The sequence below is a fragment of the Podarcis gaigeae genome (genome assembly GCF_964106915.1).
Source record: "Podarcis gaigeae genome assembly, chromosome: 2".
Lineage (NCBI taxonomy): Eukaryota > Metazoa > Chordata > Lepidosauria > Squamata > Lacertidae > Podarcis > Podarcis gaigeae.
The window spans coordinates 23,754,670-23,777,944 of NC_139679.1; the positions used below are offsets into that span (position 1 = coordinate 23,754,670).

A 23,275-nucleotide genomic window follows, 5' to 3' on the forward strand; every position below is an offset into this window, starting at 1 on the left:
TACCAGTACAAAAGAATGCTGCATTTTTTAATAAAAAAAACCCTGACCTTAAAAGTTCCTCTCCTGAATGTGAATATAACCCATATCCCAAGACTGGGTTTCCTAATTATGTTGTCATTATAAGCAGGAAGACTGAAAATGAGAATCTAATACAACTAGTTGCTACCATACCAACCTGAAAAAAGATGCACATAACTTCTTTTTAGTACACTTCTATATCAAAAATGGTCTAATGAAATACACCACTATGCTTAGTTTGAATCTCATAAAAGTGTCATTTTATCAACAGATTTTAAACATCTGTGCTATCTCTAGACATGTGCAGAGCAGTAATGCGGGGGAACCCCTATAATAATTTGAAATAATCTTACACTAGGTATATATTAGCGGCTTAAAAGGCAGCAAGGTCATTTCCCTGCAGACCACTCCCTTGCAAGTCGCATTTACATGCTGTTATAAGGTAAAGGTAAAGGAACCCTGGACGGTTAAGTCCAGTGAAATGCGACTATGGGGTTGCGGCACTCAACTTGCTTTCAGGCTGACGGAGCCTGCGTTTGTCCACAGACAGTTTTCCAGGTCATGTGGCCAGCATGACTAAACCGCTACACCTATTTATCTACTTGCACTGGCGTGCTTTAGAACTCCCAGGTTGGCAGGAGCTGGGACAGAGGAACGGGAGCTCACCCCATTGCGGGGATTCGAACCACCGACCTTCCGATCAGCAAGCCCAAGAGGCTCAGTGGTTTAGACCACAGCGCCCCCTGCATCCGCATGCTGTTATAGACACTAGAGAGGGGGGCAGCAAGGTCTTCACTCAATGCATGTTACCTGTTCGGATTCCCCACCACTGTAACTCCCCCCCAAAACTCCTAATTAAGCTGCCACCCACATATGTGCAATGGCTGTCTCCAAGGTACACACTTCCAGTTCCAGCTTCATTGTGAAGTGATCGTGGCTTAAATTCACCTTTCGGATTGAAGCCAGGTTTAAGGGGAAACACATCAAACGGCAATATTTCTCAAGAAACTACACAATAGTTTGACATTGTTGTGGGGAATGTTGCGTCACGTATAAACGGATTCAAAAGCCGGGGGTGGGAGCACGCTAGAGCTGGATTAAGAGTTAGAATAGTGGTTAAAGTGTCAGACTAGAACCTGGGAGACCCGGGTTTAAATTCCCACCTGGCCATGCAGCTCAGAGTTGTTGTTGGGATTAAGTGAGAAGGAGAACCATTTACACTACCTTGAGCTCCTTGGAGGAAAAAAGGTGAAACATAAATGCAGTAAATAAATAAAAAACCGGTACTTTGAACACACAGCCTTAGTCTACATTACTAGTCAACAAAACCAAGCTCAGCTGGAAACCAGATGCTCTTTCCAACTTCCCATATTATCTCTGCAGCTATATAAAACAACCCTGGAGTAAGCCAGATAGTTCAAGAAGAGGTTCTTGAGTAATAACCCTTTCACTGCAACATGTGCTGGCTACAGTGCAATAATGGCTGAATATACACGTGAGGTTGAAGGCCTAACAAGCTTCAGGAGAGACTTTCAAAACAGTTTCAGTGTTAGTTTTTTCCGACTGCAGGATGGACAGTTAGGTGGGACAACCCCACAAGCGAGAAATGTCGCATGCCTGTTGATTCTATAGAGCAGTAAAGACCAAATGAAAATTAGCAAACAGCTGTATTTAAAAAAATGATAATGCAAAAATAGCCACTTCTCACCTTTTTTGACAGTTCTTTGATCAGAACCAGTCATTTCTGTTACTATCCTGTCACTACACATGAAAAAGATGTGTCCTTATTATAGTACTTCTATCCCTAAATATTAATATAGTGCTGGAGGTATTGTTCACACAGCCGGTACTCCAGTTAAGACTGAAAAGCAACTTATGCTGCAAAAAATATTATACTTTGGTTCAGTTATTGGTCAACCAAAAATAGTTTGTAACCGTAGAAAATAAGATGCAGAAAAAAAAGATAATGTCTCTATAGTCAGGTGCGACAAATACTGAAACCAGCAATTACTCGAGTGCATTCAACTGAGCAGTCTTCTACAACAATAAAAACACTGGTAGTGTTTTCTGTTTTGATGCAAATGTGCACCTTCATCTGAATTCACCAAAAGGAGTTTTGTCCACATGTTTCTAGAATTGAGAACAGCAGCAGCACAAGTCACTCATAAGTTTTCAGTTTCCTATCCACGGGGCTTCAGAAACATGGCAAAATCCAGTTCCCCATGTTGAATAATCTGACAAGCCACTTTCCATGAAGCTCAAGTCACTACTGCACAGCAAATCCAGAGAGCGCCGATGTGGTGAAAATTATCTGACTTCACCCCTAAATGGCAACAGACCCCCTAGACTTGAAAGGAACCCCTACAAAAAGCACGCCAGCCTCCAATGGAAGAAGATGAGCAGGGCAACTCTCCCAAGAGATCATCGTCTTCCAGCAACATTGCCTCCAATGCCAAAGATGGCGAGATGTCTGGGGCATCTCTTACCCACCCGTGACCCCAAATCCTCCGTGTGGCACGGCAGAGAGGCGTTTGGCCTCCCGAGCCGGCCTCCCGATATAAGGGGTCCCTCATGCCCCCCTGAGGAGGCTCTGGAGAAAGGGAGTTCAATGTGGCATACAGGTGCCCACTAGAAAAGGCAGAGGAACAGGCCACAGGATGCCACCATACTTCAAAGCCGAACGCCCAGCTGCTGCTCTGCTTCCAACAAGTGCCCATCTTTAAAGAATTGGTTCCGAAGAAATCGACCACACCCCTCCCCACAGCCTCTTTCACTTCCAAGGAAACATAACATGCGAGTAGAAAGAGTGACACCAACACAAAAACCCCACACATATACTAAGTAAGAGAACATCAGCTTTGCCACACACCCCGTCTCCCCCCACTGTTTTCTTCCCAACCCCATAACACCAACGTCTCACGGCAAATGAAACTAATCGGCAGAAAACGCCACCCGGAGAATGAGGCAATGCCTGTGCTTTCGTGAAACGAGGAAAATATTCAATCGTCTTAATAATACAGAATCGGTTTCCAAACTATAACCCCGAAGGGCAGTTCCCACATCCTCTGCCCACCTCACCTGCAACGAGGGCGAACTCTGGGAGCGCAGGTGGGGCAAATATCCCCATCATTTGCCCTCCCTTCTGCGCTCTAGGGGGCGCCAGCAGCGGCAGGGGGGTTTAGCGCCCGAGTTTCCCCGCATCTCTCCCCGACGGAGAAAGTGCTCGAACCCCGATTTGCGCCCCTTGGGTTATGTTTGGGGGCCCCCCCACCATGCCCGTGAAAGGGCGAGAAGAAGCTAGGAAGCCTTTTCGGAACGCCCCTCTCCGCCTCTCCCCTCAACCCCAACCCACCACCGCGCAGCTTCGCCCCCTCGCCCCCGGGAAAGCGGAGAGCCCCAGCCACGCGCCCTTACCCGGGGCCCCAGCCAGAGCAGCAGCCACAGAGCGGCCAGGCGGAGAAGCCCACTGGACGCCGCCGCCACACGCTCCCGACGCGCCATGGCTCTCTCGACGCCGCTCCCGGGCACCGGCGCAGCGCCCGCCCGGCTCGGCAGCCTCTCGGGCCGCCCCTGACTGCGGCGTGTCCGGCCTTCCTCCTCCGGAGGCGGAGCCTCGCCTCGCTCTGCCTTCCGCGTCAAAGGAGGAAGGGATGGAGAGGCGCGCGGAGGGTCGGGCGTTGCTGTGGGACTGGCACCGGCTGGCACTCAGGAGGCGCCTCTAAAGCCCTGCGCGAGGAAACCCTCGGCTTTATGAAACCGAGAGGCCAGAAAGAGGAGGGCCGGCCTTCAGCGGCTTCCCCGCCTTTTCCCTGCTGGCAACATGCCTGGCAGGGAGGGAGACACACAGTGCGTGTGTGTGTGTCGCATATAGATCATGCCCTCCGACTTGTTTCCCCGAGGGAAGTAGGGACGTCCCATTCCTTAATGGTAATTTGGCTGTTTATACCCCGCCCATTGGACTGGGTGGCCCCAGCCACTTCGGGCGGCTTCCGACGCATATAAAAAACATAATCAAACATTAACGTCCCTATACAGGATTGCCTTCAGACGGCTCCGGGGGTCGGATAACTCCATACCCTCCGACGTTTCTCCCATGAATATAGGGAGGTCCTAAGGAAAAGCCGGACGTTCCAGGATCAAATCAGACACCTGGACGGCTTCTCTAAATCAGGGACGTCCCTGCAAAATAGGGACACTTGGAGGGTCTGATATATGTTTGAATGTGTGTAGATGTAGACATTTACACCTATTTTAATATGGTTTTCCACTCTGGAACCAAATGATTTTCAAGGTCTCGCGCAATAGGCAGCCCTGCCATTTAGATGTGTTGCAGGGGTGCCAACTTGAATCAAATATTGGGGACCCCCCAGGTAAGCCCTGCCCTGCATCATCAATCACATGATGCGGCACACACACACCATTCGAATGGCAGTGTCTATCAACTTGGGGGGGTCTGCTCCCCTCAAATATTTTATTGGGGTGCCAAATGGGACCTTGGCCCATAGGAGTTGGCTCCTATGGATGTGTGTAAGAAATCCAATCCACAAAGTGGCACCCCTATACTCCCACATACTGGATGGAGCACCAGTCAGGTCCTCATTGCGCACATTTCTTAGGTACCTGGGCAGGTTTGGAGTCGCAAGATTTTTAGGCCTTACTGGAATCAAAAGAAGTGGTGACAGATATAAACTGAACAAATAAATAAGCCTGTGTGAGATGTTCTACTTGAGCTCCCTAGGTTCCTACAAAACTAGGTTTTGGTTTAAGTGTTCTGCAGCCTAGGCTTTTTCCTGACAACCTCATTTTCTGGAGACAGGAGATAGACCTGTCAAAAGTAGTTGGGTCAAGACATGTTAACCATCTCAGCGAGAAAGAGGCCACAAGTTGGAAGGGTATTGTGCAGGACAAAATCTCTACAGTATTGTGGGATATGTGGGGGGGGGGGGGGATATTTGACGTTATTGATGTCTCAAGGCTGCCAAAAATCTTGAGTACGGTGCCAAAGACCTCATAGCATTTGATGATAATGATGCCTAATGGGAAATAAGGGTACTCTAGCACATGCTGTTGTGAATATGCAGGGACAGAGTAGGCTAAAAAGACCACCAACTTTCCTGCTTGGAATATTTATTTTGGAAATGTTAATCACTTCCCTTATGGATCTTTCAGACTTTATATGATTTTACAGAAAGGTAAATTAACAGCAATGGAAGCAGAAGTGTGTAGCATTAAAACTCAACAGGGCAGCAATCCTGCAAGTTCCAGAAAGAACCACGCTTGACAAAATGGAGGGCCCATGCTGCTAAAATGTCTAAAGGTCAGTGAGAGCGGGACAAAAGCTTGTCTGAGTTCCCTGGCAATTTTAACCTGCAGACAAGTTAGTCCAATGAGAGATGTGTTTGTTTTGCATCTTGGCAGGCGGATTTAGAGAGAGAAAGTCACCACGACCCCTCCAGTCCCTAGGTGAACTTCAGTTGTAATAATAAGAGAAACCATGCATTTCCATTAACTGTTCATCAGTTCTAAAGGTTCTTGAACAAACATAATGGAGATTAAAGGAGAGATTTGACCTCTGTGAATGAATGAATGCTGCTTAGCAAATGATTTTCCTGAGCGCGCCTAACTTGTATCTATATTTTTATGCTGTACTCATTAGCCCTTGTTAGATATCATTTGCTGATGTTATAATTAATAGGAGTTGCAAGGCAAATGGTGCTCTGTTCAAAATCAAAGCCGGTCTTCTAATTCTTATTCAATTTTCTGAGTACCATGCTGAAATATACTCGGAGCCGTGTGTGGATTTCATGCTCTTTATTCAGCTCATAGTAGTGAGAAATGCCAATTCCTCCAAAGTGTCTGCTTTATATACATTATTTACACAATGGGCCCCAAGTGATTTGCTAATTCTGGGATTCTCCTGTAGGCCAATCAGGTTGCGGATTCACTTCCACTTGGAGCTGGATTGGGTGGCTCCTGCGGACCAATCAGACTGCTGCATTCTGAATCCTATTGTTCTAGGACCAATCAGACTGCTGCATTTTGTATCCTATTCAACTCGGTACATAACACATGCCATCGCTTATATAGCCAGAAGAGAGGCATCAACAGATGTGGATGAGGGAGTCTTGTGATAACTCTCAGGTTTGCAGAAGTACCAAAAATTTCTAGAAGACTAAAGGGTGGAGGAGGAGCCCCTCAAGTCCCCTCAACTCCCATCGGCCAACTTTGGGCCCCTCAAGTCTCTTTGCTCATTTTGGGGCCCCCAAGTCTCCTTGGCCCACTTCAGGCCCTACAAGTCCCCTCAAGTCTCCTTAACCCACTTTGTCCCACTTCGGTCCCCTTAGCCCACTTTAGCCCAGGTTTTAGTACAAAACCAGCACTAAACTTTGGCACCTGTTTGGAGTCAATTGGACAAGGTTGGATTTTTGGGGCATTTGTTGTGTCAATTGGTTGGGGGGGGGCAGCACGAAACGCAGAGTTCACAGCACAAAACAGCACTAAAACTTTGGCAACAGTTTTGGGGGGATCCGGAATTTTGGGGCCACATGATAATGAAACTTTAACAATCTGCAGTTGGGAGACTAGCACCGCAATTGCGATGGAAATCAAGTGAGGGAAGTAACCGCAAACCAGGTTTTAAAAGGAAAGCAATGGTCTGAATGTGACATTAGCTAATCATTTGCTGTGGAACCACTCCAAGTCATTACAGCAAGTGGAAGCAATTCCTTTGGTTTCACTGGAATTTAGCAAAACTGCCTAAAATGTGATCAGGACAAATGCATGTTGAGGGTTGTGTCCAAGGGCAAGTAAAAAATTAAAATGAAACTGAACAAGCAGGGGCTCTGTCAAACAGAGTTCCTTCCTGAAGCAATTTCTGCCTCTTCTTTCCTTATTATTATTTTATAATATTTAATTTTTTATAATTTTTTAAATAATTTCCTCTTTTTAAAATATATTTTAAATGTTAATGGAACTCTTGATTTAGCAAGTTCCTTGCTGGAATACTGCTTTGGTGTTGTCTTCCCAAAAGGATCGGCAATAAAGATAAAAGGAATTAAGCATCTCCGCCTCATTTGATTATTTTCTGCTAGTGGACTTAAAACATATTTATTTCCCTTAGCTCAACTCCCGCAAGGGATGTTTTCCAGGGGGAAACGAGGAATACTGTACTCTCTTCCTAACTCCACCTACCCGTTTTTAAAATGAGCAATTAGTGTCCTCTAGCGGGTAGAAGCATTTGCTGGAGGCAAATGAAATAAAATAAATCCGGAGCCGCGATCAAAAAGCAGCCAAGGCAACTACGCCTTTCAAAACTTGCGCAAATTCCCCCGACTCACTCCATATTTAGTTAACGGCTTCGGAGAACCACAGCAACGTAGTTTCTCTGTTAAAAACAACAACGGTGAAAATAAATAAAAAGCAATTGAAACAACGACAACAACCAAGCAGGAAATGACGGACGTGGGAAAACGGAAAGATATACTGCTTATTTCATATTGGGTCGTGCGCCACATGGCAACCCTAACTCGGCAGCGTCCTGATTTACAGCCCAATCCATGACTCAAGAGTAAATTAAACAAGGTTTGCAGGTAAGCGTGCAGAACACAGCCTGCAGCCGATCTCTTTTAGGCTGCAAGGCTCCAAGCGGCCGTAAAGAATAAGCGGCCCCAATCCCGGCGCCCCCAAGAGGCAGAAACAAAACGCTTTGCGCATTAGCGGTGTACTTTCACCTCGCCACATCCTCCGCATCCTACGCGACTTCCGACGGAAAGGGGCGGCTCTTGACGCGTCACAATGGGCATAAATAGAGCTGGAGAAAGCGGCTCCGACCTTTTCGCTGCAAGGACGGGGAGATGGGGAAGGTGAGTGCCGCTTATCCTTATTTTGAGAAGGGATTTACCTGGGAAGGGGAAAGAAACAGGAACCCTGCGTGGTTGGAGGAAGCAAAGACCGGTCTCGGGAAGCCGTCCTGTGCAGGCGAGGACAAATTCAAGACATTTCCTCTGGGCCGGTTGCTGCCCTATGGAGATCCGCGGGGCTTTACTCCCCGGTAAAATTGAAATAAAAAATTTGCAGCATCAGCACCACGCGTCACCCGCAGGACCAGGAAAGCAGAACGGAATAATGTCGGGTATAGTGCGAATTGGGGGGGGGGGTCTTAGCGCACGCAAAAAGTCCGTAATAATACGCTAAATAATTGGGAATAACGATTGCCGTGGATTTTCTTCTGCTCGCGGGCGCCGGTGGGTTTTCGTTCCAAAAAAAGCACGTGCCATCACGGCGAAAAAGGGCAGGGAAAGGTTTTGCGTGCTTTTGAGCAGGGCCTAGTGGCTGATAGTGGGAAGGACGTCCAACGTGCAGGGGGACCTCAAAAATATAGGATACCGAGTTATACAACTGCGCCCCCGTTAGGCTGATGTACAGGCCACGTTAATGTACATTTTGCAAAACGATCCCCCACTTTTAATTGCTCGCTAGTGCTTAACATGGTGGCTTAAAAGTATATCTCCCCCCCACCCCATGCTCTCAGTTTCCTTTATATAGTCAATGCTCTGCTCAGACTGGCTGAATATAGCTGGAGGGAGTTATGCTCATAGCAGAGCATCTACTGCCAAGGGTGGAACTGGTAGTGGACTTTTGACTCCAGAACAAATGTGGATGGACTTTTGTGCTTTTGATGACTCTCTAGGCAGTCCTAAATCCTCTGAAATGTGGCTGGGTTTTTTCTTCTTCTCTTTAACTGGAGAAAGCCATTGAGCAAGGGAACACTCCTGCCTAATGCTGGCTGCTGTGATGATTCTTTTTTGGCGTGTTAGACTGCTGATGCAGATGACGAAACATAGAATCTGAGCCTCCAGCGTAAAATTACAGAAGGCAGGTTGTGCTACCCTGCAGGTAGCATCTTTATGCTGCCGTATGTGGCCCCATTAAGATGTATTCACAAGTGGGAGACAGAATAATGCTGCACAGCTTTAATGGCTATGTTTCCACAAGCAAATATATCCATTACTGTTTACCAGTTGTAACTGGTAAGAGAATGGCAATGGTAGTGACTGGACTTTTTATCTTTGTTCTTGTTTGTTTACGCAATATTTTGAATAACCATTCTTGTTTTTAAAAAAGTTATCATCAAAGATTAAATCTCCTTTCAGCCATAATTAAGAGAATTACATTGCTTATGGAATAACTGCCTTGGCTGTGATGACTATCTTGCAGCAATCTGGCTGGCACTATTTGCTGCACACCTGTGTGTTGTTGCAAAAGGAGAGCAGGCATGCAAGCGGTGTGCTGCACAGGAACAAAATTGTTCCATGTTGTCATTCCTCAGTCTAAACTATATGCCTTTCCTCTTTGCAGGCTAGTGTCTTCCTTTTCCTCGTGGAAAGAAAACTACATGAAGGAGTCGTTGCTCTTCGACTAAAGCTGCTGTGGTGATGCACTATATTAAAATAAAATAATAAAATAAAAAACTTGTGTGTGTCTCTTTTCTCTGTTGACTTTGAAGCACTGCCTTTGAACTGGTGCATGGCCGATTCCATGGCCTCACTGGCTACGCTACAGTGCAAAAGTAAAGGACTTGCTTATAACTGGTGCTGCTCAGCTTAAATCTGAGTAATTCTTTTAAGGGCAAGTTACATTTCATCTGATGATCAAATACTACAGTCTGGAACTGCATCAGGGGTTGCAAATACCGTAGACAGTTGGCATTGTATACCAGAACTTACTGGGTTTCAGCTTGCCTTTGGTTTATTTGACCTGAATATTATACCCCTGGAGTCCACTTCTGCCTCTTGAATAGTGTCATTTTTGTTTTATGTGACACACACACCCCAACAAAAAATGTTTCTGGGGAGGTTAGAGGCTTCCATTTGGGCAGAGGCTTAGGACAATACATGCCAGACTAACCACACATAATTTGCGTGATAAATTCTAGAACTTTGAATTCTCCCCATGCCTGGAAAGTGTAATGAACTAAGGCATTCATGGCAAAACATAATGGTTCTCATACCATACCATCCCTTTTAGGAGCCTACAGTGAAGGTTTAAAAATTAACTACATTTCCTGAAAGATGCAATTTGTTTGGCATGAATAATACTTTTTAAAAATCCTCACTAAAAACTTGGGGCATTAAGTAAATAAATGCCAGTCTGAATTATATGGGGCACAGGCAGTCGTGATATACAGTCGTACCTTGGAAGTCGAACGGAATCCGTTCAAGAAGTCCGTTTGACTTCCAAAATGTTTGAACGCCAAATCGCGGCTTCTGATTGGCTGCAGGAAGCCAATCTTTCCTAGTGAGGAAAGGCGGACTGGGTGGCAAAAGAGCAGGCACCTGCCACCCTCCAGTGCTGGGTCCCTCTGCCTCCACAACAGCAACCACGCCCTCCTCCAGTGCTGAGCAAGGCTGGGCTGGCAAGTGAGCAGGCAAGGGATGTCGCCACCCGTCCCACCCCCAACTCCCCCACCTGCTCCAGCTTGCAGGCAAGTAGTGGGATCAGGCTGCTCTGCTAGCAGCGTTGCTGCTTGTACAGGAACTGGAGCTGGATTGGGGCTGCCCAGCAGGCTCTGTCACACTTTGCATTGAGGGGTTCGCCACTGCACTCCCCTCAAGAGAGGTTTAAGGGAGCCCCCACCTCCACATCAGATCCCCTGCAACCCTGTGAAGGCAGCCCGGAAGCTGCACCTGAAAGCAGCCAGGCACTCCTCAGCTTACCTGCCCGCTCCTACTTGCGTGCAAGCAGGAGTGGAGGCGGGGGTCTCCACTTCTGAGATCCCCGCCTCCACTCCTGCTTGCACGGAAGCTACGGCCCTGCTGAGGTGACCGCATGCATGCCCACAGAGTGCCCTCTGCCATGCATACCATAGATTCACCACTACTGGTATAGTATGTCAACTGTTGAGTCACAGGTGACAGTGCTGCTACTGAACAAATTTCCATGAGGATTCCTCACTGCCCTAGTAGGCTGTAACTAATACTGCTATGACAGGTTGGCAGCGCTATTTGAAGGGATCCTTCAGCAAGCATCTTTGATTCCCAGGCCTCTGGCCTGAGTTGCTCAGGAGGCACCTATTGCAATAGTGCAATGCCAGACACATCTTGCTAGTACCACCAAATTAAGTGTTGCTTCCTGAGGAAGATGCCATTGCAAATATATTACATTTGAAGGCTGTTAAGTGCCTGCACTGCTGCCAACAATAGCAGCACTGATCAGTAGATTCTAGGGACAACCAACCGCTTTGCATGAAGTTTTTTGGTTTTTACTTCCAAAGTACACATACTCTACACACTGCAGGTTGGAGAGTGCTCTGTACGTAGGGGAGTGTGGCATATAAGTACAAAAAATCTCTGGGAAAAACCCTGGATGCAGCTCTTCCATAATATGCTAGGACTGAGCAGTCCACAACCTGTATACTAGAAAGCAGGACTAAACAGGATGGTATCCTAGAAGAGGATAAGAACAAGGGCACATAGCTTCTCAGTATGAATTAAGGAACTACATAGACATACATATGTGTAAATAAGCTATTTAAAAAATTAAGTAAATGACTTATTTTTAAATGTCTCCACAGATTGAACACTGCCAGTAGAAACCAGTGGAGGTACCCAGGAGATAAAATGCCCAAGGACTGCTGACAAATTGGGGAAAACAAAAAGTGGCTGGAATCCCAAACAGAAGCATTCAACACTGTCTTGCAAGTCCCACTTGGGCTTTACTGTTTTGCCATAGTTCTTGCGAAACTTAAGTGCCGCACAGTGATAAAGCAAAGGACATGGGAGAAATACACTTATCTGTACAGGCCCAAGACTTAAGAAGAATGTCTTTCATGGCCTTGTCTCTCAAAAAAAATGAGAACTTGATTCATGTGTGCCCTGCATGCAGTGTTCACAGCTGCTGTTCTCAAAATGGTAAATAATTTAGAATTCATAAATAGAAAGTGTGGATTACTTTGCTTAGGAAAAATAGCAGTGGAAATGGTCTACAATCTGGCATTGTTGCCTGCTGCTGACAAGCTTTGGTTGAGGCTGCACTGATGCCATGGTCTTTGGACCCATGAGCAGGGGAGAGAAGCTGCAGACTGGAATGGCTAGTGGGCAATTGCAATCCATAACTGAACTAGCTGGCTGCTGTTTCCACCAGGGGTGGGAAACCAGTCTTCCATATGTTGCTATACCACAACTCTCATCATCTCTAACCATGCTGGTTGGGGCTGATGGGAGTTGGAGGTGCAACAAAATCTGGAGAGCCAGCAGTTTTTGGACAGGACCTCCTACGTCCCCCTCCCTCTTTCATGACTTCAGAAATGACACCCAATCAGTTCTTTGACATGGGATAAATTTATTTCAGAGAACAAAGCAAACCCATTGTAATAACCCACATAGTCCAATTAATGAAGTGCAATGAAGTCACTTGTGTCAAATCTCGGCATCTTGTTTACATATTAATTAGTGCATCTAGTCTTTAGACTTTTGTTATTGCACATGGGCGGGGTGGGGGGAATAACTGTGAAGAAGACATGCAGACTTCATAAAGGGAAATGATTCCATACAGAGAACAAGAGTTGGGTCTGTACACAAAATGGAATGGTCACAGGTGTTTACATAACAAAAATAAAGGTGTCCAAATAATATGAATACTTAAATATATTAAATGCTTTTTTTCCTTTAAATATGTTTCAGGCAAGGTGCTTTAAAAAAACCAAAACTCCACTCAATTAGTTTTCATTTCGAGATGACAAATCATGAAACGTTTTATACACAGTAACCGAACACAACATACAAAAAGTTTAAAAACCACTTAAAGCATAGCACACTATTAAGAGGCGAGCTGAATAACTCACCTGCTTTGTAAACTAAATTTAACATTCTCTTGACATAAGTAGTTGGCAATATTGAGTATCAAGAAACACTCCGTTACTGGTGTCGATCATTTATGATGTAGTGTTAATAGTTACCAATTTAATGTGCATGTATGGTCTGAAGACAATAAAGAAAAGCAAGGCAATTTGTTGTTAAGTGTTGGCCATTATCAGTTGTAATGTTCTGGAGTCCTGTTGAGCTTCCATTTTCACGAGATGGCCTAAAAAGGTGCCCACAGTTAATGATGGCAAATGAGTTACAATCAGGATTTGACCCCTCTTTAAAAAAAGTGGATCCACCATACTGTATCCATGAACATCGTATGCATGAGGAAACACAGCAACAGGAATGAGAGACAAATTTAATCAACTTGAATGACTTCATACAGGCTATCTGCAATCATTTTCAGTACACACATGCATGTACTGACAGCATTAGACATTTCGACGTGTGTTCATGTCCAACAACAGGTATTGAATCACAAGATTGTACCTCACTTAAATAAAAGGCTTACTATGGTTTGGTCTCATGGCTTTGCCTTATTTTTAATGCGTTTCTGGATCGCTAGACCCCCCTCGCTAATCACTTCTGTATGTCTGCATGTGTTATATGGCTACTTATTTCCAAAAGAAGCACAATTTTGTATGAAAAAATAAGCTACTATGTATAATCCACATGAAGTGATTTCACAATTATCACCTATATATCCAATTTACATTCTTAACTCCAGAAAACAGTTCAAAATTTGCTTGACACAAGCTATTGGACTGCAGAAGTGAAAGAACATACCTGTTCATTTTACACCTCCAACTGCCTGAGAGAGTAAGAGAAGGAGGGAGGGAGAGGGAGGTATTCCAGTTATGCAAATTTGTTCCTTATAGAGGACAGGTTCGTGCGGCTGCATAAGACGAGCCATTGATGCTCGGTGTGCATTGCCAATATTGCACGCTCACGAACAACAACTGTTCGCGTCAAAGCTCCTGGTTCAATTGCCGTTGGTGGTGATTTTCCTAATCCTTTACAGCAGAACGGTGCTGCACGTTAACTGCTAACGTCGGAAGCCCAACAGCAGCTGCTGCAAAGACACAGACTGGTTTAGGAAATGGAATTTACGTTCAGAAAAGGAGATAGGAGCAACACTTGGGCAAACTGGAGCAACGATAGGCACAAAGCCATCCTCCTCGGAAAGCAAAATAAAATGTGGCACAAGGACAAAATCTACTAAACAGTTCGTTTTTTAAAAAAACAAACCCCAAAACCACATGAAAACATAATCTGTTAATACTGTAAACTGCAGTCTTCACATTTCATGGCTGATCAGTAGCTTCTGTGACGGATTCTTTTGGAGGACACACAGATGAACGGGGATCCATGGCTGAGTGCATTAGAGGGATATAAACATCGTCCATGTTTGGCATGACAAAAATTTTCTGCAAAGTGTAAAAAACCAATCAGAAAATTCAAACGACACAGGCAAGTGATATGCTTCAAAAATAAGCTTAATTTCCCTTCATTTTGGTCTGTCTCCTGTTTCCCAGTAATTGCATGAATGCACGAAGGGGGTTTAAGCAACGACAATCTAGGCTTGCTGCTTTTTTAACCTAGAATTTGTGGATATTTCAGACCATCCTATCGGTGGGTCTAACAAGTATGATAATAAACAGGTATACAGCAACCAAACATAATCCCCAGTAACTTTTTATTTTAATCTATGAAACAGAGTTGAAACATCAGTCATTTATGACAAAGCTACTTCAGTTTTCAGATGACAAGATATCATTTGAACCATACAATTTTGATGAAGCAACTTACCTTTTGTTGTGTGTGTTTAAGTGTTCCCTCTGCTGCCTGCAGAAGCCCCTTATGCCCCACCACCCAGATTTCTGAAGGCAGCACTGATCTGAAGTTTGGACAGAGGATTGCATCCAACTAAGTTTAATACTCTGAGCTGATCAATTTAAATTAAGGGACCTAAGTGAGTTATATCATCCATTTCAGTGGGGCCTACTCTGAGTAGGACTAATGTAGGCCCCATAATTTCTGCTTCACCAAAAATATTACAGGTGGATTTTTTTCCCTGCAGATTTACTCCAGGAGCTGGTTTTGAGTGGCTGACACCAAGTCAATGTGCAATAATTTAAAGCAGGTTTTCTGCATTATAATTTCAGTTAGATTTTTATAGTCTTTAAAAAACCAAAAACAACAACAACAACCCCATGCTTCCTCACCAAGCCTTGTGAACTGGACAAAATTATCTAAGGACACACTTAAACACTTCTTGTTGTTTAGTCGTTTAGTCGTGTCTGACTCTTTGTGACCCCATGGACCAGAGCATGCCAGGCACTCCTGTCTTCCACTGCCTCCCGCAGTTTGGTCAGGCTCATGTTTGTGTTTGTTTCATGTTTGAACACTATTCACAATTAAAAGAGCTTTGAAGAAATATACCTGGAATTCTTGTTCCAATTTTTTCTCTATCCATTCAGTCACATGAACCAAAGTCACCTCTCTCTCACCAAGCTTTGGCCTAGCTTTGAGCTCCAGGTAGGGTGGTCTTCGGAAGCCGTACCTGAACAGAACACAAAGAATGTATGGTGGCATTTACTTGTTTATCGGATTCATCTTCTCCTTCTTCCTTCCTCCTTCCACTCTTATCATAAACTACCAACCTGGGAGGTAAGACCAAAACAGATGCTTGCTAAAGGACATCTTGAGACATCCACAGTTGAGCTGGGATCTAAACGCATGTCTCCCTGGTCCAAGTCCAACAATATAGCTAGCACACTAGTTACCTTGTGTATTCGCTTTATGTTATGTTCTGAATTCCAAGTAAAACAGTCTTTGCTGCTAGTAGTAACAGTAATTTACAGATGTAACAATAGAGGTGTTAATACCAAAACTTGCTCTAATTCAGGGACAAAGGTTCAGGGACACACCTGTCTTGATCCTCATCTTGTGCAATACTTTGTTCTTCCCAGCAATGGGCCTCATCATACTGGCCCATAGGGCGCACTTTTTTTTGGGGGGGGGGGGAATAAAGAAAAAAAATTATCCCCTCCCCCGAGCCCCGAAGAGCAAAGAAGCCTTGACAGCGAGCAGGATGGATCCCACTAGCTGTCCTGGCTTCGTTTTTAGCCTCGGGGCTGGGGGTCCAGGAGCGAAGGCGAGGTTGCGCAACCTCGCCATCGCTCCCGGAGCTTGCGGGGCTGGGGGTGGGGGAAGCCCGAGCTTCCCCCGACCCCAGCCCCCAGAACAGGCTGCTATCCGCAAGCCTTGGGAGCCTGGCGGGTTTCGGGCTGCATGCTGCTGTCCGCAAGCCTTGGGAGCCTGGCGGGAAGTCGCGCCGGGCTCCTAAGGCTTGCGGGTAGCTTCCTGAAGCCTGGACCCCCCTCGCTCTCCAGGCTTCAGCGAAAGCCTGCACTCGCCCCACAGGACGCACACATATTTCCCCTTCATTTTTGGAGGGGAAAAAGTGCGTCCTATAGGGCGAAAAATACGGTAATTCTCCTCAATTTCTAGATTACAGTAGCCCAACCCCCTGCAATCCCACACTGCTGCTTCTTTGCCCTAATAGAACTGCTAGCTTTGGCCAGCTTTTCAAATATTAGAAATCTATGAAAAGCTTTAAAAAACGGATTTAGACATTTATTTATTTTTACAACAGCACCCCTCCCATCTGTAGTCTGAAGCGGAATGTGGAGTGAAACCTCGGCTCCCGAACGGCTCCGTTTTCGAACGTTTCGGCTGCTGAACGCTGAAAACCTGGAAGTAAATGCTCCGGTTTTTGAAAGCCGAATGTCTGACGCAGCTTCCGCTTGAGTGCCAGAAGTTCTTGCAACCAATCGTAAGCTGCGCCTCGGTTGTCGAATGTTTCGGAAGCCAAACAGGCTTCCAGAACAGATTACATTAGACAACCAAGGTTTGACTGTATATCATAACAAACTGTTTCATAGAATCACAGAATTCTAGAGTTGGAAAGGGCTACCCTATGGCTCTCCAAATGTTGCTAGACTACAGCTCCCATCATCCCCAAATGCTGGTTCTGCTGTCTGGGGCCAATGGGAACTAGGGTCCTACAATATGTGGAAGGCTGCAGGTTAGCTGCTCCCAGTTTGTAGGAATAGCAAATGCTATACATACCCCCTCTGAAGCAAGCACCATTGTGTGCAATTAAGCTCGGTCCTGGGTAAGTTGGATACAGCCAGAGGGTTGCATCCAACTAAGGTAGAATAATAATAATAATACTAATAATAATAATAATAATAATTCCCCAGCCAAGACCGGGCTCAGGGCGGCTAACAACCAATAATAAAAACAAGTTGACTGAAATACAACTTAAAAACAAGATTAAAATACAACATTAAAACAATTAAAACATTAAAATGCAGCCTCATCACAGGAGGACAGAGGAAAAAAGAAAAGGGGGGAGGGAATCAAATTGATTCTAAGCCAAAGGCCAGGCAGAACAACTCTATCTTACAGGCCCTGTGGAAAGAAATCAGATCCCGCAGGGCCTTGGTCTCATGAGACAGACAGTTCCACCAGGCCGGAGCCAGTGTTGCAAAGGCCCTGGCTCTGGTTGAGGCTAATCTAACTTCCTTAGGGCCCGGGACCTCTAAGGTGTAGAGAAGACCCACTGCAATTAATGGACCTTAGCCATGACCGCTTAGGTGGGTCTGCTCTGAGTAGGACTCAGGTACCAGGCACAATGCACATTTGAGATTTGCAAAATGCTTCTTAAAAATGCTTGCCGGTTCTTAAGATGGGACATCCTATGGCATACCAACCCTTCTGCTGCACACATATGCAGCCCTCTTTGCTTTCACGGGAGAGAAACAAAAAGGGAGCAGCAGGGTGGGGGGCAACCCAAATGGCAAAATAGGAGCTCTTTCCACAGCACGCACAGAAAGAATCAAACCACTGTCCTGGTAGCTTCATAGGAACAAATGACTCGACTCCTGCTTACCATATTCGATCACTGGGAGGTGGAGGAATGTTAACTGCTAATGTTCCTTTACATTCTTGTACCTCAACGGTTAGCAAAAGTGGAGTGTTCGAGACCTCTTCAATCTTTTTTTTGATGAACTCCGTCTCCGTTGCTTTCTGGAAGTATTTTGACTTGGTGATTTTATCCACAAACCTCATTATTTTACTGGTTCGGTGCCCCCCAACATATCTTTAAGAGAGAAGAAGAAGAAAGCATCAAAGTAGGTTTACAGCTGTTCCTGGAAAAGAGGGGTTTTAAAAAATGTAAAAAACAAAACGACGTTTATCTTATTCTGTAGCTGTACAATGATACCTCATATTACAAGCACCTCGGGTTACAAACACTTCGGGTTACAGACTGCGCTAACCCGGAAGTAGTACCTTGGGTTAAGAACTTTACCTCAGGATGAGAACAGAAATCGCTCAGCGGCAGCGGGAGGCCCCATTAGCTAAAGTGGTACCTCAGGTTAAGAATGGTTTCAGGTTAAGAACGGACCTCTGGAACGAATTAAGTTTGTAACCAGAGGTACCACTGTAGATAGAATATTCCCACTGCAGGTTTCCATACATCAACTCCCATCATCCCTGGCCATTGGCCAAGCTAGCTGTGGCTTATCACAGAATCTTAGAGTTGGAAGGGGCGCAAGGGTCATCTAGTCCAACCCCCTGCAATGCAGGAATCTCTGCTAAAGCATCCAGTACAGATGGCCACCCAACCTCTGCTTATGGACCTCCAAGGAAGGAGAGTTCACCACCTCTCACGGGAGTCTGTTCCACCACCAAATAGCTTTTACCATCAGAAAGTTTTTCCAAAGGTTTAGTCAGAATCTCCTTTCTTCCAACTTGAAGCCATTGGTTCGAGCCCTACCCTCCAGAGCAGGAGAAAACAAGCCTGCTCCCTCCTCCATGCGGCAGCCCTTCTTATATTTGAAGATGGCTATCCTATCTCCTCTCAGGCTCCTCTTTTCCAGGCTAAACATACCCAGCTCCTTCAAGTGTTCTTCATAAGGCTTAGTTTCCAGACCCTAGATCATCTTGGTCGCCCTCCTCTGCACATGTTCCAGCTTGTCAACATCCTTCTTAAAATTGTGGTGCCCGGAATTACAGTATGAGAGTTAGGAATCCAACAACATCTGGAAGTCACCATGTTGGCTTTCTATGCTTTAGTGCTAGAGATGACTAATTTGTTGCTGCAGGGCCATAAGCGGCCCAAACAGCACAGGCTGCTGGAACTCCTCAACAGCAGTTGAAAAACTCATGATACTGGCTTTGCTATGGGCGAAGAGAAGGAGAGTTGTATGCATGCCTTTCTTGCATCCCCTATTAGTAGAATAGAGGCAAAATGCATGACAAAGCTTGGATAGAGTATTATTATTTATTAAATTTATATACTGCCCTTCATCCAAAGATCACAGGGCTGCTCATAGGGTATGTATGCCCTTTAATGCACAAATGCAGACTTTCATCATAGCGTTAAAGTTGAATTGCTACAAGTCCAGAGGTTGCTGCTAGGTTCCTAAAAGGGCCACCCACTAATTTATATACAGAGATGCCTTTGGGCAAATTGACACGATAGAGGACTTACAGACAAAGTGACCCAAGTAGGTAGGTAGGTAGGTAGGTAGGTAGGTTGGTTATTTATTTATTTATATCTATATATCTATATATCTATATATCTATATATCTATACATACAATAAATAAGTACAAAAAACAGAGAGAAAGGACAATGGCCCACAATGCTATCCAAAGATTCTGGGTGCTTACATTCTCACCAAATGTTTGTTATTATCATTATTAATTAAATTTATATACCACCCTCCACCCAAAGAGTTTTGGCCTGAAGGGCTGTTCACATTAGTGCTTTCAATCTCAAGCAGTATTTTGGTGGATTTTGCAAGAGAACATCTTTTTAAAATCCTGCATACTATTTCCTCCCCTTTCCCCCAATTCTCCCTTTACAACAGTTTTTAATGCAATGTTATAAGAAAAAAACTGCTCCCTGTCCCTATTGTCACAACTACTTTCAAACCCCAGGAGTGTAAGAGGGGCATTTTAAGGATTAGGGAGGCAGCTGTTTAAGGACTGCTAAATGGCTTTGCTAAGAGAGCTTTACCGTGGCTGCTTTCTGGTCCATCTTTGTCAATGTTATGGATTTCTGCTTGTTGTGCTACTGTTCCTAACTGGATATTGATTCTTTAGTGTTTTGTTGTTATGTTTGAGTGTTAGCTGCTTTGAGATTGCAGAGAGTTAAAAAAAAAAAGGGGGGATACACATTTTAGAAATGAAATAAAAATTAAATAAAAACATGGGTGCAAATGGGATTAAAAGGAGGTCCTGGTATTTTTTAAAGAAGATGGAAGGCCCATGCCTCTGTGTTGTGAAAACAGCGCTAATAAATGACCTACATGTATGAGATTGTTCCCAAGTTGCATGAAAACATAGATGTCGTCATTCAGAAAGTTTTTTTTACCCAAGAACATGCGGCGAAGATGGCAGAGGCAGAGCACTCATTCATTAGACGAGGCAAAGAACAACACAAATTTACTGTTCCTATAGCTCAGGCATGGCCAAACGTGGCCCTCCAGATGTTTTGGGACTACAATTCCCATCATCCATGACCACTGGTCCTGTTAGCTTGGGATGATGGGAGTTGTAGTCCCAAAACATCTGGAGGGCCAAGTTTGGCCATGCCTGCATAGCTAATGAAGACCTGCATGTGCCACAGCAATGTAGGCAGCAATTTCTGGAATTTCCATCATCTGTAAAATTTACTACATTATACTACATTACTTATGATTGACTTGAGATGCTGCGTAAATCTACATGCTAGTCGTCAACAACAACAACAAGATTTATTCAGTACATACCCAGAGACATCACCACAAAGCCTGCAAAAACACCTTTCTAGTCACAAATTTTTAGCAACTATCCTTCATTCACCCCAAACGTTTCTCTTTTCCAGATGGCGCTGGATGCATGACAGCCAGCTATTTTTAACCGCTAAATGTGTTCATTGTAACATGAACTAGCATAATGAATGGCAATTTATTCGTCACCTTCTTAACATGCACACGCACAGAGAGAGACACAGACAGAAGTGTCTGGAGAGACACTCAAAACATATGGAGTTCCTTCCCAAGCCTGCAGATATTATTGTCTCTTCCCCTGCCTCTCCCAACGACAGCACTCAGCTGACAAGACCAATGGCCTGACTTCCTATGATTGTAAAATAGCACCTTTATGTGCTAAAAGAGACAATGAGAATCTTACTGCTGCGCAGAACCTGTGACAGTGCACTTGTTGGCATATCAGGCAAATTGCGCTTATTTCCCCAGATGTACAAAATGGTGGTTCGCAGCAAATGTGGCTCTCAGAACCCATTAACAGCCTGATGATGCTACCCATTCACTTCATCTTCTATAGATATGCATATTGACCAGATTTAGTATGCGTGATGTACATAATTTATTGGCATCAGCCAAGGATCTTATTCCACATGAGAAGACCAATACAGTTTGGTGGGAAGAAGCACACACCAGTTGCCTTCAGGGTCTCTGCAGCTTTGAGAACAGGTTTCTTTCAGGTGCGCTAGATCTAACGTCAAACTCCTAGTGGGGCTAATCCCAAATTCAGCCTGTGCGTTAAAACACAACCTCTGGCGTTCTGATGGCCATCATCTACCCCTCCTCTTATGGGTATTCCGTTAAAGGAATCCGGCGGTCGTGGATCCTGTCCGATGCTCTGCTAGGGCCATGGCACGACCCCCAGTGGCGTCATGGGGTTGCTTCCAGTTGTATTTGCATAAACAAGATCCTCCCATTGGTTGTTAAACCCGATATGACCCCCGGCTGTGTGGGGTGGAGTCTTGTATTGCTGTTTCATCCAATGCCTAAGCCAATACTACTCACATGCTGTAACCAATAAACGTTGTGGCCTAATTTTGCCCATTAACCTAAAATAACGTGTCTGTGTGTCTTATTATAATCCTATGCGGGTGGAGGGTCCTCTATGCGGGTGGAGGCTCCTGCATTGTGGGGAAATGCAGTAGCTTTCTTTTTACATGAACAACTCATAGTCCAGAGGAGGAATTCAATGTCGTACTAAAGCGATCGCCCCCTCAGGGTAAGCATTCCAGCTTACCAGCTGGAACAATCCCTGCTCTCCTCCCAACACAAGTTGTGCCAGAGGTCGTTCTTAACCTCTCTCCCTGCGCCACAAATTACTTTTCAAAGCTTCCACTGACAGAAGGCATTTGCATCCTACCCAAGATCAGCCATTCCCTCCATCAGCAGAGGAATTAAGATATCCTGGAGCCACTGTAAGGTAAAGGTAAAGGGACCCCTGACGATTAGGTCCAGTCGTGGCAGACTCTGGGGTTGCGGCGCTCATCTCGCTTTATTGGCTGAGGGAGCCGGCGTACAGCTTCCGGGTAATGTGGCCAGCATGACTAAGCTGCTTCTGGAGAACCAGAGCAGCGCATGGAAACACCGTTTATCTCCCTGCCGGAGTGGTACCTATTTATCTAATTGCACTTTGACGTGCTTTTGAACTGCTAGGTTGACAGGAGCAGGGACTGAGCAACAGGAGCTCACCCCATCACGGGGATTCAAACCACCAACCTTCTGATCGGCAAACCCTAGGCTCTGTGGTTTAACCCACAGCGCCACCCACATCCCACTGTAGGCCCTCTCAAATTCACATCGTGAGAGATGCTTGAGCAATAATTGGGTGCGTTACACAAGAAAGGAGGGAACAGGAAACGTGGGAGTCACTTCTACATTCCACTGCCATTACTGTGAATGCCCAAGGCCACCTTCACTTGATCGAGGGGGGGGGGAGCTATGACGGTATCATCACATCCAGTTGCATCACTATTGCCTAGACAGCAATGACCTTTCAAGTGACTTCTTGTGTATACAAATCAGTTGAGTAGTTTGTAAGCTTTTCAACGGCAACAGATATTGACTGAACAAAAAAAAAGCAGCCTCGCTGGATCAGACCAAAAGCCTATGTAGCCCAACATCCTGTTTTCCACAGTGGGAGGATATGGGTGGTGTTGTGGTCTAAAAACCACTGAGCCTCTTGGGTTTGCTGATCAGGTTGGCAGTTTGAATCCCCGCAACGGGGTAAGCTCCCGTTGCTCGGTCCCTGCTCCTGCCAACCTAGCAGTTTGAAAGCACGCCAGTGCAGGTAGATAAATAGGTACAGCTGCAGCAGGAAGGTAAACAGTGTTTCCAAGCGCTCTGGCTTCCATCACGGTGTTCTGTTGCACCAGAAGTGGTTTAGTCATGCTGGCCACATGACCTGGAAAGCTGTCTGTGGACAAACGCCGGCTCCCTCAGCCTAAAAGCCAGATGAGCACTCCAAGCCCATAGTCACTTTTGACTGGACTTAACGGTCCAGGGGTCCTTT

At 45.3% G+C, this 23,275-nt stretch overlaps 2 protein-coding genes and 2 long non-coding RNA genes across 13 annotated transcripts in view; 1 reads left to right on the forward strand and 3 right to left on the reverse strand.

The window, feature by feature from the left end:
* The window catches only part of ERN1 (endoplasmic reticulum to nucleus signaling 1), a 65,315-nt gene extending 61,397 nt beyond the window's left edge, over positions 1-3,918 (reverse strand). The window contains exon 1 of the mRNA XM_083727453.1: positions 3,433-3,918. Within this exon, the coding sequence (XP_083583579.1) occupies positions 3,433-3,519 (87 nt within the window). The 5' untranslated portion in view covers positions 3,520-3,918. The remainder of the gene's footprint in view (positions 1-3,432) is intronic.
* The window catches only part of LOC310839343, a 292,189-nt gene that overhangs the window by 92,286 nt on the left and 176,628 nt on the right, over positions 1-23,275 (reverse strand). The window lies entirely within an intron of this gene.
* On the forward strand, positions 7,026-9,488 carry LOC310838371. Its single transcript, XR_014560948.1, has 2 exons — positions 7,026-7,880; positions 9,376-9,488. It is a non-coding gene; the product is annotated as an uncharacterized lncRNA (long non-coding RNA).
* Positions 12,338-23,275, reverse strand: part of TEX2 (testis expressed 2) — a 92,067-nt gene continuing 81,129 nt past the window's right edge. For 9 of the 10 annotated variants that reach the window (XM_083727425.1, XM_083727428.1, XM_083727430.1 and 6 more), the window contains 3 exons: positions 17,842-18,051; positions 15,324-15,444; positions 12,338-14,308 (listed from right to left, as the gene is read on the reverse strand). In XM_083727425.1, the coding sequence (XP_083583551.1) occupies positions 14,186-14,308; positions 15,324-15,444; positions 17,842-18,051 (454 nt within the window). In that variant the 3' untranslated portion in view covers positions 12,338-14,185. Of the gene's footprint in view, positions 15,145-15,289; positions 15,445-17,841; positions 18,052-23,275 lie in introns of all 10 variants that reach the window. The other variant, XM_083727422.1, reaches the window with a different exon arrangement.